At 41.3% G+C, this 16,703-nt stretch overlaps 1 protein-coding gene across 1 annotated transcript in view; it reads left to right on the top strand.

Annotated features, from left to right (window-relative positions):
* Nucleotides 1-16,703, top strand: part of LOC134300762 (intermembrane lipid transfer protein VPS13B-like) — a 149,593-nt gene that overhangs the window by 68,872 nt on the left and 64,018 nt on the right. The window contains exons 20-26 of the mRNA XM_062985184.1: nt 1,984-2,122; nt 7,463-7,590; nt 9,741-9,975; nt 10,064-10,290; nt 12,485-12,694; nt 14,308-14,470; nt 14,684-14,798. Coding sequence (XP_062841254.1) covers nt 1,984-2,122; nt 7,463-7,590; nt 9,741-9,975; nt 10,064-10,290; nt 12,485-12,694; nt 14,308-14,470; nt 14,684-14,798 — 1,217 coding nt within the window. The remainder of the gene's footprint in view (nt 1-1,983; nt 2,123-7,462; nt 7,591-9,740; nt 9,976-10,063; nt 10,291-12,484; nt 12,695-14,307; nt 14,471-14,683; nt 14,799-16,703) is intronic.

The following is a 16,703-nucleotide window of genomic DNA, read 5'->3' as shown; positions in this document are numbered from 1 at the left end:
ATTATACAGTAAACAGCAGATTTAAAGCATCCCTGGTTTGCAACTACCACAGCTAACAGTCCTGATATTGCAGTTAGGCTTCGTAACAGACACACACACATTCATTTTGTTTATCTGTTTAAGTTTCTGGCAAGGTAAGGTTAAAATTCTCCATCACTTTTGTCACCAGGGCCAGCCTCGAAAGATTGGGGCCTGTTGAAGGACCAAAAGTTGAAGGACTGAAATGAGCAATAAGAGAAAAAATGTGCAGGAGTGAAGGACAGAGAGGTGGAGATAAAAAAAGAAAGGGAATCGTGCAGCTGTGAGACCGTGAGGGCCAAAGCAGTGTCAGCTTTGGTTTGATTAAAACCAACCCTGGTGCGATTGGTCTGTTAGTCTTGGTCGTTTTTTATTCATGCATTTTTTCTCCCAGTTGTAGCGTAGTTAATTATTTTTCCACTACTGGGGATCACGATCATGTCTGACGAGGGTATATTTGCCCTTAGACGTGTGCATAGTCCACCGACCCCTTCTTATTCAACTATACTTTGGTGGATTTGCGTGAGAGGCCAGTCTCACACATGGAGAGTTCCTCCACTTCTGTACAGGCGCCTCGGGCTACTAACCAGCATCCGTACACAGCATCGAAGACCATACCCCATTTTTTTGTCAGAACTTATATATATATATATTCACTGACCAGGCATAACATATGACCACTGACAGGTGAAGTGAATAACACTGATTATCTCTTCATCACGACACCTGTTAGTGGTGGGATATATTAGGCAGCAAGTGAACATTTTATCCACAAAGTTGATGTGTTAGAAGCAGGAAAAATGAGCAAGCGTAAGGAGTTGAGTGAGTTTGACAAGGACCAAATTGTGATGGCTAGACGACTGGGCCAGAGCATCTCCAAAACTGCAGGTCAGTTTGTTGCGTATGGGGCTGCATAGCCACAGGCAAGTCAGGGTGCCCATGCTGACCCCTGTCCATCGCCGAAAGCACCAACCATGGGCACGTGAACATCTGAACTGGACCACAGAGCAATAGAAGAAGGTGGCCTGGTCTGATGAATCATGTTTCTTTTACATCACGTGGATGGCCGGGTGCGTGTGCATCACTTACCTGGGGAACACATGGCACCAGGATGCACTATGGGAAGAAGGCAACCCGGCAGAGGCAGTGTGATGCTTTGTGTAATGTTCTGCTGGAAAACCTCAGGTCCTGCCATCCATGTGGATGTTGCTTTGACACGTACCACCAACCTAAGCATTGTTGCAGACCATGTACACCCTTTCATGGAAACAGTATTCCCTGATGGCTGTGGCCTCTTTCAGCAGGATGATGCTCCCTGCCACAAAGCAACAAGGGTTCAGGAATGGTTTGAGGAGCACAACAATGAGTTTGAGGGGTTTACTCGGCCTCCAAATTCACCAGATCTCAATCCAATCGAGCATCTGTGGGATGTGCTTGACTAACATCTTGGTGCCAGATACCACAGCACACCTTCAGGGGTCAGGGCTGTTGTGGCAGCAAAAGGTGGACCAACACAATATTAGAAAGGTGGTCTTAATGTTATGCCTGATTGGTGTATATATATATTATACACACATATATACACTTTGCAGTCATGTTATTATAACCACTAACTAATTTCGATGCTGGTAGCACATAGCTCATGAAGGAAGTCACATTTCGTGAGCTGGCTTGGTGGGTATATAAGGTGTGCGATTGGCTGTCTTCACACAAATCCCTTGATGCAAAAACGGAAAATTATTGGCTTTCGGGCCAAGGGTGGCAGTATTTCTGAAACTGTGCAGTTTGTGAACGTGTATAAGCTTCTGATCTAAATGATTTCTGTAACTGTTAAATATTTTATCAACATTATATTTAAAAAAACGAACATTATTTGTAAGATTCAGTCCATGTGTGTGTTGTGTATTCAGTTTAAATGTGTTTAATTGAAATGTACCTCACCCTCTTCTTACTCTGATATTATAGACTGTTGTTGGGGGCCCCATGGGGATCTTGAAAACAAGGGAGGATGAAGCATCAGTATCCAGTACTCCACTGGCCAGGCAGCTGTCCAATCAACCATCAGACTATGCCAGCAGTCCCATCAAAACAAAGACTATAACAGGTACCGTAGTACACATGCTTGCTTAGGTGCATACAACATGTACACAATTACAGTAACACAAAGCACCTGTGATGTAGCACCTGTACTCTCTCACTTTCTTAAACGCTTATCCAATTAGGGGCATGGGGGGGTGCTGGAGCCTATCCCAGCTTTTCAATGAGTGCAAGGCACACAGTAACACCCTCTTCCACTTTTGTACAGGTTCTTACACAGTGTCAAAGACCCCACCCCCTATTTAGTCCTGTTTTTTTCCCATCCAGCAGATTAGTTGCCAATTTTGTCTGCAACAGGCACTGCCAATTGTGTCTGCTAGGGGGCGCTAAGCCGACCGGTAGCAGAGCTGAGATTTGAACTCTGGGAGTTTAGAATCCCAGCACTGGTGTGCTAATGGAATATTACAGTGCACCCTAAATAAGATTCTTAAATTAAAGTAAGAAATCTGCTCTACTGGAGTAAAATTATTATGGAAGCACTTTGTAGTTCTACAATTACTAACTGTAGTCCATCTATTTCTCTACATACTTTTTTAACCTCCTTTTACTCTGTTCTTCAATGGTCAGGACCCCCACAGGACCACCACAGAGCAGATATTATTAAGGTGGTGGGTCATTCTCAGCACTGCAGTGACACTGACATGGTGGTGGTGTGTTAGTGTGTGTTGTGCTGGTATGAGTGGATCAGACACAGCAGCGCTGATGGAGTTTTTAAACACCTCACTGTCACTGCTGGACTGAGAATAGTGCACCAACCAAAAATATCCAGCCAACAGCGCCCTGTGGGCAGCGTCCTGTGACCACTGATAAAGGTCTAGAAGATGACCAACTCAAACAGCAGCAATAGACGACCGATCGTCTCTGACTTTACATCTACAAGGTGGACCAACTAGGTAGGAGTGTCTAATAGAGTGGACAGTGAGTGGACACGGTATTTAAAAACTCCAGCAGCGCTGCTGTGTCTGATCCACTCAGACCAGCACAACACACACTAACACACCACCACCATGTCAGTGTCACTGCAGTGCTGAGAATGATCCACCACCTAAATAATACCTGCTCTGTGATGGTCCTGGGAGAGTCCTGACCATTGAAGAACAGGGTGAAAGGGGGCTAACAAAGCATGCAGAAAAACAGATGGAGTAATTGTAGAACTATAAAGTGTTTCTATATGGTAAGTGGAGCTGATAAAATGGACAGTGAGTATAGAAACAAGGAGGTGGTTTTAATGTTATGGCTGATTGGTGTATATATATTTATAAATATATATACATACATACATACACACACTTTAGTATATTAGAGCCCAAAACTCACCCCATTAATGGTTTGGATATGCTGTAATGGTTATGATGTGTAGGCTGTTCTTATTTGTCCTATGTAAGCTGCAGACTTTCTGTTAAAAACGTATTTCATTTTGCTCATACAGTTAAATACCTACATCCAAAACCAGAAATCCTAATGGTTTAAAATCAGGAGTCTTTATTCCATTTTAGCAAATAAAACACAGCTAAAGGGTCTGACATGCTGACCAAAATACACTGTGTGTGTGTTAACAGGACATTTCAGAACCCACCCCCACCCCAGGTACTTGGTGCTTGGTACTTAGGGTGTTTGGTTTCAGTTTACTCAAAGCATGGTAGAGGAGTGACCAGAACCGAGAAAAGCAGAATAGATTATAGCGGCGGGTCAAGAGCAGCTTGTGAGCAGGATTTTGTTGGCAAGCAGCTGCTGGTGGAAGTGCCGTTGTTACGAGAGACAGGTGTTTCTTTTACTAGCCATGAACACCGCAAATTATGGATAAAGTTTTTATTGTACCGCTATTTATGAAGCGTGTAATGTCTGAAACGTCAGGTTGATGTCTTTTTCTTCCTGTTGCCTTACTGATCAGCCATAATATTAAAACCACCTTCTTGTTTCAACACTCATTGTTCATTTTATCAGCTCCACTTACCATATAGAAGCACTTTGTAGTTCTACAATTACTGACTGTAGTCCAACTGTTTCTCTACATACTTTTTTAGCCTGCTTTCACCCTGTTCTTCAATGGTCAGGACCCCCACAGAACCACCACAGAGCAGGTATTATTTAGGTGGTGGATCATTCTCAGCACTGCAGTGACACTGACATGGTGGTGGTGTGTTAGTGTGTGTTGTGCTGGTATGAGTGGATCAGACACAGCAGCGCTGCTGGAGTTTTTAAATACCATGTCCACTCACTGTCCACTCTATTAGACACTCCTACCTAGTTCAATGTAAAGTCAGAGACGATCGCTCATCTATTGCTGCTGTTTGAGTCGGTCATCTTCTAGACCTTCATCAGTGGTCACAGGGCGCTGCCCACAGGGCGCTGTTGGCTGGATATTTTTGGTTGGTGGACTATTCTCATTCCAGCAGGATCAGTGAGGTGTTTAAAAACTCCAGCAGCGTTGCTGTGTCTGATCCACTCATTCCAGCACAACACACACTAACACACCACCACCATGTCAGTGTCACTGCAGTGCTGAGAATGATCCAACACCCAAATAATACCTACTCTGTAGTGGTCCTGTGGGGGTCCTGACCATTGAAAAACAGCATGACAGGGGGCTAACAAAGCATGCAGAGAAACACATGGACTACAGTCAGTAATTGTAGAACTACAAAGTGCTTCTACGTGGTAAGTGAAGCTGATAAAATGGACAGTGAGTGTAGAAACAAGGAGGTGCTTTTCACCTTCCGGACAAACAAACAAACCTATTAATCCTTTTTGCTAATCTATAGGACCTAAAGTTAAGTTACAAGGTGATTACCCCATTGAGACTTAACAGCACATAATTTGTTTTAGTGAAAACTAAGGATCTGTTAAAAAAGCTGAGAGAAGATCATTTCATCACGCCAAAAGGGCAATGGGTTTAAGACTTTTAATATCTTGAACATTCCTAGAGACACCACTGGGGGTATTGTCCGGAAGCTCCATACTGATGGCATGGCAGCAAATCTGACTGGCCATTGGATTTAATATGCAGACATGACAATGCCGACATGATAGGACTAATATGATCAAACTTTATAAACATTTTGAACCGACTGGAGCTTGTACAACAAAGAAAAAGACATACAGGATGACCAGATAAAGTCTCCTTGCTTTCGACCAAGGAGGGCACCAATTGTTGGCTGGAATACAGCAGAAGGAATTTGGATAGGCCTTTTGAATCAGATGATGAATCAGAACTGGATTAATTTGGCCATATGGATCAGCAGTTCTGGTGCAAAACACATAAGCCTTATGACCAGAGGAATACTATACCCACAAACTTAACCACAAGGAGCTGAACTAGTGTACCAGTGACAAGGACACTACGTTTACATTATTTAGCAGACGCTTTTATCCAAAGCAACTTACAATTATGTCTATACACAATTAGAGCACTTGAGGGTTAAGAGGGCCCAACAGTGGCAACTTGATGGTGGTGGGGCTTGAATCGGCACCCTTCTGATTACTAGTCCAGTACCTTCACCGCTGAGCTACCACTGGCCTAACACCTGTAATCTGTGCCCCCCACCTGTAATACTATTCCCTTTTTGGTGGTTGTCTTGCTTTTGCCTCTCTGGTGCACCTGTTGCCACTTTCATTTGCACCATTAACAATAGCTTCCTAACTGGATATATATTGATATACATTTTCACATATACATATACAGTATATTTAGTAGACTTGGTGTTATACTGTGTTTTCTACTTCTATACTTCATGAACTTGAGGAGTGTGATTGTTGGCCAGTGTTTTATCCAGACATAACAAGCTGAATTAGTTCCACAGAGATCTAGTTTTGCACCTCTGTGCTTTTTAGCAGAGGAGTGTACATGGTGTAGAGATAGATACGATTACATCACTTGTTTTAATTTCCAGCATTGCTTAATTTTCTTCAGTGTTATGGTTGTTCCCACGGTGGTTTGAATGACGGCCGGCTTTTTATTGTTCTTATCATAAGTCCGAGAGCATGTTGTGAAATCTTGTGTGGTGCGTTTTTGGGAACATTCAGGTCTTTTTTTTTTATTAATAATGTCTGTCAGGCACTTATGTTTCTCCTGATTAACTGTGTTTTTTCCAAGCTACCCCCTATAAATTCTATTTTTATAGTCTATTTTGTAATGTGAAGTTGTGAACATGGACATGGTAAGGTTGGATACGTTTACAGTTCCTTAAATGGGGTTTTGAGATCTTCCTGCTTGAGTTCTTGCTGAGCCTTTGGTAGGATTTTATCATGCTGGCCACTCTTTACCACTTTTCTTTTGAGCATTTTGGTTCATTAAGTGGTTTGATAGAGTCGTAAAGCCTTGAAATGGCTTTGCAATCCTTTCCACACTGATACATTTCAGTAACAACGCAACTCCTAAGAATTTTTTTAGTTTGAAGCATAGTGACCATGCACTTAATGGTAAGGTTAAAGAGTACGTATATTCTACAGGGCTGGCTAAAATTATTTTTGCAAGTATTGATAAAAATATGTTCCATAATGTCAAAAAAATTAACAATTATAGAAAAAATGTTTCACTGTTTTTGAAGTAGGGCTGGGCGGTATGGCCAAAAATTTGTATCACAGTATTTTTGTTAAGATTCTGATAGTGTTTTATGGTATAATTGCGATATTTTTAAATTTATTTAAATGTATTTTAAAATTTCTCATTCTTTTTCTAAATTTTCCTCCCAATCTGGTCGTATCCAATCACCCAATTGCATTACGCTGTCTCTCTACTGATGCTGATCCTTACTGCTGATTGAGGAGAGCGAGACTGTCACACGCCCCATCCGATGCGTGTGCAGTAGCCGACTGCATCTTTTCACCCGCATGAGTCGAGTTCATATGCGGATCAGCTTTGTGTATGGAGAGACACACCCTGATCAATGCATTTTTCCCAGACTCTATGCAGGCGCCATCGATCAGCCAGCAGAGGTCTTAATTGCATCAGTTATGAGGAGTCTCTATCCGACTTCCCATCCTGTATGAACAACAAGCCAATCGTTGTTCATGTAGCCTCTGGTGTGCTAGTGTTTTTTACCGCTGTGCCACCTGAGCTCCCAGTGTATTTTTTATTTATATTTTTTTTTATCCACCATATCAACAAAACCTCTATCAGCGAAACCTCTATTTTTCTACTGTTACTATTATGCTACCTGGCTTACTAGTAATCTGTACCTAATCTGCACGCACTTTTAGCAGCAAACATTATTATATGATTTGGCACCTATTGATGAAAAATCCATATCGGTATACCGGATTTTAGACACACTTCTTCCTACTGATGCACCCAGTATACCAGTTTAAAAGTAAGCCCAACTCATGAATATGTGCTTGTGTTTTTTAGAATCCCGTCCTCATTCCATTCCAGTGAAAGTCATACAGTCATCGGGTGAGAGCTCAGAATCTCTGGAGGACGGATTTAAGAACCTGATCACACATGCTTGGGATGCAGTTAAACGCCTTACGCTCCAGGTATACAATTACTCCACACACGGTGTTTTACAATTCACGAGGTGTCATAAAGCTCAGTGGTTAAATCTGAGACATAACAGCTAAGAGTTAGTGTGATAAGTCACAGTGTGTCCATTAAGATGCATGATTTTGCTAGCACAGTTAGATGCTTACAGAATGAGGGGAATTCATTCACTGGTTCCATCGATGATGCCACATTTTTATGGACCTGGCAGCAAACCTCAACCACCACATTACGCCCACAGTGTTTAACATGATGTAAAAATGTAATTAAAACAGACAGCAATTATTCCCAATACTCAATTAAGAATGGGTTGGTGAGGTCACTCAGGTGGCGCAGCGGTAAAACACGCTAGCACACCAGAGCTGACATTTCGAACTCAGCTCTGCCATCCGGCTGGGCTGGGTGGCTACATGAACAACGTTTGGCTGTTTTTCATACAGGGTGGGGAGCCGGATAGGAATCTCGTAACTGATGCAATTGTGACCTCTGCTGGCTGGTTGAGGAATAATGCATTGATCAGGGCGTGGCTGTCCGTACACAAAGCTGATCCGCATGCAGACTCGCCTCGTGCAGATGAAAAGATGCAGTCGGCTACTGCACACGTGTCGGAGGGGACGTGTGTCAGTCTCGCTGCATGTTCTCCCCGTGTCTGCGTGGGTTTCCTCCGGGAGCTCCGGTTTCCTCCTACAGTCCAAAAACATGCAGTCAGGTTAATTAGAGATACTGAATTGCCTTATAAGTGAATGGGTGTGTGTGTGTGTATGTGTGTCTGCCCTGTGATGGACTGGCGTCCCGTCCAGGGTATTACTGTGTGCCTTGCGGCCATTGAAAAGTTGGGATAGGCTCCAGCACAATCTGTTTTTAAATAGAATGTTAACTACTAAAGCAAATAGGAAATAGCATTAGATGGGAATAACAGTAGTTGATGGTTTAGTGTGTTTAAGTGTATTTGTGATATATTTACCATCTATGTTATAGGGGATACTGGTAGCCTAGTGGGTAGAACTTTGGGCTATTATGAATACCACTGATTATCTCTTTATCACGGCACCTGTTAGTGGGTGGGATATATTAGCCAACAAGTGAACATTTTATCCTCAAAGTTGATGTGTGTGTTAGAAGCAGGAAAAATGATCAAGCGTGTGGCTAGACGACTGGATCAGAGCATCTCCACAACTGCAGCTCTTGTGGGGTGTTCCCGGTCTGCAGTGGTCAGTATCTATCAAAAGTGGTCCAAAGAAGGAAGAGTGGTAAACCGGTGACAGGGTCATGGGCAGCCAAGACTCATTGATGCACGTGGGGAGCGAAGGCTGGTCCGTGTGGTCCGATCCAACAGACGAGCTACTGTAGCTCAAATTGCTGAAGAGGTTAATGCTGGTTCTGATAGAAAGGTGTCAGAATCATATCACATTGCAGCACAGTTTGTTGCGTATGGGCCTGCTTAGCCACAGACCAGTCAGGGTGCCCATGCCGACCCCTGTCCGATGCCGAAAGCCCCAACGATGGGCACGTGAACATCGGAACTGGACCACGGAGCGATGTTAGATGGTGGCCTGGTCTGATGTGTCAGTGTGATGCTTTGGGCAATGTTCTGCTGGGAAACCTTGGGTCCTGCCATCCATGTGGATGTTACTTTGACACGTACCACCTACCTAAGCATTGTTGGAGATCATGTACACCCTTTCAGCAGGATAATGCGCCCTGCCACAAAGCTAAAATGCTTCAGGAATGATTTGAGGAGCACAACACTGAGTTTGAGGTGTTGTCTTGGCCTCTAAATTCCCCAGATCTCGATCCAATCGAGCATCTGTGGGATGTGCTGGACAAACAAGTCCGATCCATGGAGGCCCCACCTCGCAACTTACAGGAGTTAAAGGATCTGCTGCTAACATCTTGGTGCCAGATACCACAGCACACCTTTAGGTGTCTAGTGGAGTCCATGCCTCGATGGGTCAGAGCTGTTTTGGCAGCAAAAGTGGGACCAACACAATATTAGGAAGGTGGAAGGCTATTAGTCTGCTGGTATGAGAGTGCAGGCACCTATAAGACAAATGAAAAGTCCACAGTTAGGATAATAAACGTCCTTGATGTTTCTCTCTCTGCCCAGATGTTAATTATCCCCCCCCCCCCCCCCCCCACCCCACAGGTAGAGCTTCAGCCGTGTTGTGTATTTGTGCCTAAGGACACCCTACCATGCCCCTGCACCATAGCGTCCGGTGATATCCCAAGCACCGTGCGCAGCTGGTACCACGGTCAGGCCTCCATGCCTGAGACTCTGGTAGTCTGCCTGCCCCAGATCAGTGTGCTAAGTGCTGGGCATAAACACATGGAGCCACTACAGGAGATCCCTTTCACCATACCCAAACCCATACTGGAGGAAGGTAGGTCCGCTCCAGCACTCACATTCTGTATACACATTTTTCGCACCGGTTTGTTAGATTCTGAGCTCGTGTTTGTGTATGTTTATAGGTGATGCATTCCCATGGACAGTGACGGTGGGCCAGTTTAGTGTGTATACGCTGCTGGGACATCAGTGCTCTCTCCCTCTATTGGAACCAGTAGGCTGTACCTCTACTCTCGCAGTGACCTTTCACAAACCTCAGCCTGCTTCCACCACGTCAACCTCTAGACACGCTGTTATCATCTGTCTTCATGTAGACCTGCAGCCGCTATTTCTGAAACTCTCCAAACTACAGGTAAAGCAACTCTACACTTCTCCACTAATCTAGTGCTATGTTTTATATAATAAAGTAATACATGTATCACAGGAGGGGATGCACAAGTCCAGATTTTGGCACATCAGTAAATTGCTCACTACTGAGATCATCTTATTACACTTGTTAATAATTTAGGAACTGAGGACACTAATTGTTGCAGTTTTACAAGTGGAATTTTTGTCCTTTGTTACTTGAGACGAGACTAGCTGCTTAACAGTCCATGGTCCTCACTGTCTAATTCTCTTCTAAATGATCAACATACATGTCCATTCGGAGACACGTCTGGACTACAGGCAGGCCAGTCAGGCATACACACTTTGTGTTTACAAAGCTGCACTGTTGTACCATGTGCAGAAAGAGGCCTGGTCTCACCTAGCTGAAATAATCATGTACTTCCCGGTAAAGGTGTCACCTTGATGGCAGTATAGACCTCTGTGTCAAAGGTGGCTTCACACATATGCTAGTCACCCTTTTGCATCTTTCACTGACACCAGTCTGGATGGTCCATTTTGCCTTTGGCACCAAGAAGTGTGCAGTTCCCAACAAGCAGCTGAAATGTGGACTCATCTGACCACATCACGTTTCCATTGTCTTTCTGTCTGAAAGTATGGGCTCAGAGAACTCTGGGACGTTTCTGCATAGACGAGGCAAGGCAAAGTCTATTTAGAGGTGCTGTACAGGCTCAGTATTCTGTTCTATGTGACATAAAACTATCAAGGATACAGATAAATCTCACAAAAGCATGATTCTTAAAACATAGTTCATATTAAAACTATTAAATACAATCGCTACACCCCTCAACCAGTGTTATCAAAGTTAAAAGATGTGTCTTCAGCATTTACGTAAAAACACCAAATCACCTCTGCTTTTAAGCTTAGACCTTGATGTTTCCAAAGCATTGAATTACCAGACGTGGGGCTTTCAGAGGAATCCGAACTTGCAGAAGTTCTGCCAGGTATGATGGTGCCATCCCATTTAAGGCCTTAAAACCAGCAATAATACCTTAAAATTAATCCTAAATTTCACTGGAAGCCAATGAAGGGAAGCTAGGACTGGCATTATTGAGTCACGTTTCCTTCTCCCAGTTAAAAGACAGGCTGCTGCATTTTGCACCAATTGCATAGAATTGATATACGGCTTTCTTTTTGCATAATAGAGTTTCACGTTGTGGGTGGCACGGTGGCTAAGTGGGTAGCACTGTCGCCTCACAGCAAGAAGGTCCTGGGTTCGATCCCCAGGCGGGGCGGTCCGGGTCCTTTCTGTGCGGAGTTTGCATGTTCTCCCCGTGTCTGCGTGGGTTTCCTCCGGGTGCTCCCTAAAACATGCAGCCAGGCTAATTGAAGACACAATAGATACCTAGCCGCTAGGATGCATAAACCAGTGCACTGTAGTGCCGGTCCCAAGCCCGGGTAAGTAGGGAGGGTTGTGTCAGGAAGGGCATCCGGCATAAAAACTGTGCCAAATCAATAATGCGGATCACAATCCACCGGCGACCCCGAGCGGGAGCAGCCGAGGAAATAGGGAGAGATAGAGAGAGTTTCACGTTGCATTTCTTGATGCAGTGATGGACTGTGTTAAGTGATAATAGTTTTCTGAAGTACTCTAAAACTCATGTAGCTTATTTGCACTGTTTAATTGAAAAATGTTCTTTTTTAAGTGATAGTTTTCTTACAAGGTTTGGCACAAATGGCTCAAATGAGTCATGACAAATCATTGCCTGTACACGCTGAGCTTTTGGTGAATTCTCCTTTTATAGCCAATCGTGATTCGCTCACGTTACCAATTCACCTGATTATTGTAGAATGTACTTGAATATTATACCTTTCATTCTTAATTTGACCTTCTCCCACCTTGAAGGATGCCCAAAATAATTTGACCTCTTAACCCATTTACAGATTTTGTTGATGAACCTACTGTTTGTAACTTGCCTTTTTGGATTTATTAAATAATCTTATTTTAATCTTATTTTTTATTAATATGTTATTTGTTTTTTACTACTTTTTATTTAATTTTTTATGTTTTTTAATGTTTATTTATTTATTTATTTGGATTTAAAAGGGTAAAATTAAGATTTTCTGCACCTGCATTTTTGCCAGATTCATTTCCCATGGAATAAATTTACTTCCAAACCATTCAAACTTTTAGTGATAATTTTTTTCTTTTTCTCACTCAGGTACAGTTGCTTTATGAGTTGTATCTGAGTTGGAGCAGCATCAATGATCGTCTACAGAAGAGAGAAACGTTCTGGCAGTTTTCTGGCTTTGCCGGAGACCCTCATCCACAACCCGCTGGCCCCACCTCCCCCATCAACAGCAGCGCCGGCACCATGCCTCCGGACAACAGCACCCTCAGTCCTTCAGCCGATCTGGGATCACCCACAGAGGTCAGATATTATATGATGTGTTTAAACAACAGTAAAACATTTAGGTACATTGTCAGTTTACACATGTGTTGTGAGTATTATTGTATGAATTTAATTCTGATCAAACAAGTTGGGACAGTATGGAAAATGCAAATAAAATGAAAATATAGACACTCTTACATTCTTTGACTTTTATTTGATTGCAGACAGTTTGAACCCAATATGTTTCATGTTTTGTCTGCTCAACTTCATTTCATTTGTTAATATACCTCCATTCCTGCATTTCAGGCCTGCAACACATTCCAAAAAAAGTTGGGACAGGAACAATTTAGGGCTAGTAATGAGGTGAAAAAACTAAATAATGATGTGATTCCAAACAGGTGATGTCAACAGGTGATTGTAATCATGGTTTGGTACAAAACAGCATACAGGAAAGGCTGAGTCTGTGATGAACAAAGATGATCAGAGGATCCAGTTTGTCAACAAATGTGTGAGAAAATGATTGAAATGTTTAAAAACAATGAACCTCAAAGAAAGATTAGAAGGGATTTGCATATTCCTCCCTCTACAGTGCATAATATCATTAAACCATCAAAGAATCAGGAGGAATTTCAGTGTGTAAAGGCCAAGGGTGCAAGATTAAGCTGAACGCCTGTGATCTTCGATCCCTCAGACGGCACTGCATCAAGAACCACCACTCAACAATAGCTGATATAACCACATGGGTGAGGGATTACTTTGGCAAACCTTTGTCAAGCACTACAATACAGAGTTACATGCAGCTTCCACTTAAAGCTTTACTGTGCAAAAAAGAAGCCTTATGTTAACCATGTCCAGAAGCGGCGTCGACTTCTCTGGGCTCTGAGGCATCTAGGATGGACCTTCACACAGTGGAAACATGTATTGTGGTCAGATGAATCAGCATTCCAGGTCTTTTTTCACTAGGGCAGCTGTAGCCTAGTGGTTAAGGTACTGGTCCAGTAATCAGAAGTTGCCGGTTCAAGCCTCACCACTGCCAGGTTGCCACTGTTGGACCCTTGAGCAAGGCCCATAACCACCCATTGCTTACTGTAGATTGTATACTGTCACAACTATAAGTCACTTTGGATAAAAGCGTCTGCTAAATGCTTAAAATGTAAAATGTAATGTAAATGTTTTCACCTGCTGCACACATTTTAAGGCATGGGTTCAGAAGAAGAGGGTACGGGTACTGGACTGGTCTGCCTGCAGTCCTGATCTGTCCCCAATAGAGAATGTGTGGAGAATTTTTAAACGAAAAATGCGACCACGACGACGACCCCGTACTGTTGCACATCTTAAGACGTGTTTGCAGGAAGAATGGGACAAAATAAAATCTGAAACACTAAATCACTTGGTCTCCTCGGTGCCAAAACATCTTTTAAGTGTGGTGAAAAGGAACGGCAACATTACAAAGTGGTAAATGCTTTACTGTCCCAACTTTTTTGGAATGTGTTGCAGGCCTGAAATGCAGGAATGGATGTTTATTAATAAATAAAATGAAGTTGAGCAGATAACACATGAAATATCTCAGGTTCATCCTGTCTGCAATGTTAATGTAAGAAACTCTGTGTTTTCTTTATAGCTACACATTTAACGCTGTGTGTGTTTCTCAGGGTGACTCTGTTCCCGCTGGTGAGGACCCTGTCTTTTATGAATCACTTACTCTGGAGCAGAAGACGAGTAGCATCGGGGGTGGCAAGGTTAGCCTGTGGATGCAGTGGATGCTCCCAAAACTCACAGTTAAACTGTTTTCTTCAGATCTTGCTACCAAGACAGGTACCATTCTCCTATCCTCTCTTAGCAGTAAAAAGATTACTCTGCTTTAAGGTCTCACTTATAACCAGTCACTGATGAATGATGTACTATGAATTATCTAATAACTGGAAAAAACTTTGATTGTTTACATTTACAACCCTGATTAAGAATGTGTGTGTGTGTGTGTTTGTTTGTGTGTGTGTGTGTGTGTGTGTGTGTGTGTGTGTGTTACAGAGATATGTGTGATCAGTGAGTTAGAAGATCTGAGTGCCTCTGTAGATGTGCAGGACGTTTACACAAAGTTAAAATGTAAAGTGAGCAGCTTTAACATCGACCATTACAGGAGCAGGTGGGTGTGAGCAGCAGTGCATTTCTATACCCTGTTTTTTATGAACCAGCTGCACGTCTGCAGGCTTTTGAAGAGTTTATAAAGCTAAATGCTGTGTGTACAGTAATACTGTGTGTTTGTTTCCTGGGGTGTAATTTTGCCTTATTCACCACATTATTTTATTTTTTTTTTCTGCATTTTCTCCCTTTTTCTCTTGATTTAGTGTAGTCAATTTGTCTTCCGCTGCTGGAGATCCTGGATTGCATTTGAGAAGTGTACAGTACAATACAATATACAATATATGCTCATACACTATACCCTCCTTAATATACAATACAATATACAATATATGCTCATACACTATACCCTCCTTAATATACAATACAATATACAATATATGCTCATACACTATACCCTTCTTAATATACAATACAATATACAATATATGCTCATACACTATACCCTCCTTAATATACAATACAATATACAATATATGCTCATACACTATATCCTCCTTAATATACAATACAATATACAATATATGCTCATACACTATACCCTCCTTAATATACAATACAATATACAATATATGCTCATACACTATATCCTCCTTAATATACAATACAATATACAATATATGCTCATACACTATACCCTCCTTAATATACAATACAATATACAATATATGCTCATACACTATATCCTCCTTAATATACAATACAATATACAATATATGCTCATACACTATACCCTCCTTAATATACAATACAATATACAATATATGCTCATACACTATACCCTCCTTAATATACAATACAATATACAATATATGCTCATACACTATACCCTCCTTAATATACAATACAATATACAATATATGCTCATACACTATATCCTCCTTAATATACAATACAATATACAATATATGCTCATACACTATACCCTCCTTAATATACAATACAATATACAATATATGCTCATACACTATACCCTCCTTAATATACAATACAATATACAATATATGCTCATACACTATATCCTCCTTAATATACAATACAATATACAATATATGCTCATACACTATACCCTCCTTAATATACAATACAATATACAATATATGCTCATACACTATACCCTCCTTAATATACAATACAATATACAATATATGCTCATACACTATACCCTCCTTAATATACAATACAATATACAATATATGCTCATACACTATACCCTCCTTAATATACAATACAATATATGCTCATACACTATACCCTCCTTAATATACAATACAATATACAATATATGCTCATACACTATACCCTCCTTAATATACAATACAATATACAATATTTTCAATGTACGCTTATACACTTTACCCTCCTTAATATACAATACAATATACAATATATGCTCATACACTATACCCTCCTTAATATACAATACAATATACAATATATTCAATATACGCTTAAACACTTTACCCTCCTTAATATACAATACAATATACAATATATGCTCATACACTATACCCTCCTTAATATACAATACAATATACAATATATGCTCATACACTATATCCTCCTTAATATACAATACAATATACAATATATTCATTATATGCTTATACACTTTACCCTCCTTAATATGCAATACAATATACAATATATGCTCATATACTATACCCTCCTTAATATACAATACAATATTCAATATATGCTCATACACTATACCCTCCTTAATATACAATACAATATATGCTCATACACTATACCCTCCTTAATATACAATACAATATACAATATATGCTCATACACTATACCCTCCTTAATATACAATACAATATACGATATTTTCAATGTACGCTTATACACTTTACCCTCCTTAATATACAATACAATATACAATATATGCTCATACACTATACCC

The sequence above is a fragment of the Trichomycterus rosablanca genome, chromosome 23 (assembly GCF_030014385.1).
Source record: "Trichomycterus rosablanca isolate fTriRos1 chromosome 23, fTriRos1.hap1, whole genome shotgun sequence".
Lineage (NCBI taxonomy): Eukaryota > Metazoa > Chordata > Actinopteri > Siluriformes > Trichomycteridae > Trichomycterus > Trichomycterus rosablanca.
Note: the sequence above shows the minus strand (reverse complement) of the source record. Positions and strands in the feature narration are given on the sequence as shown.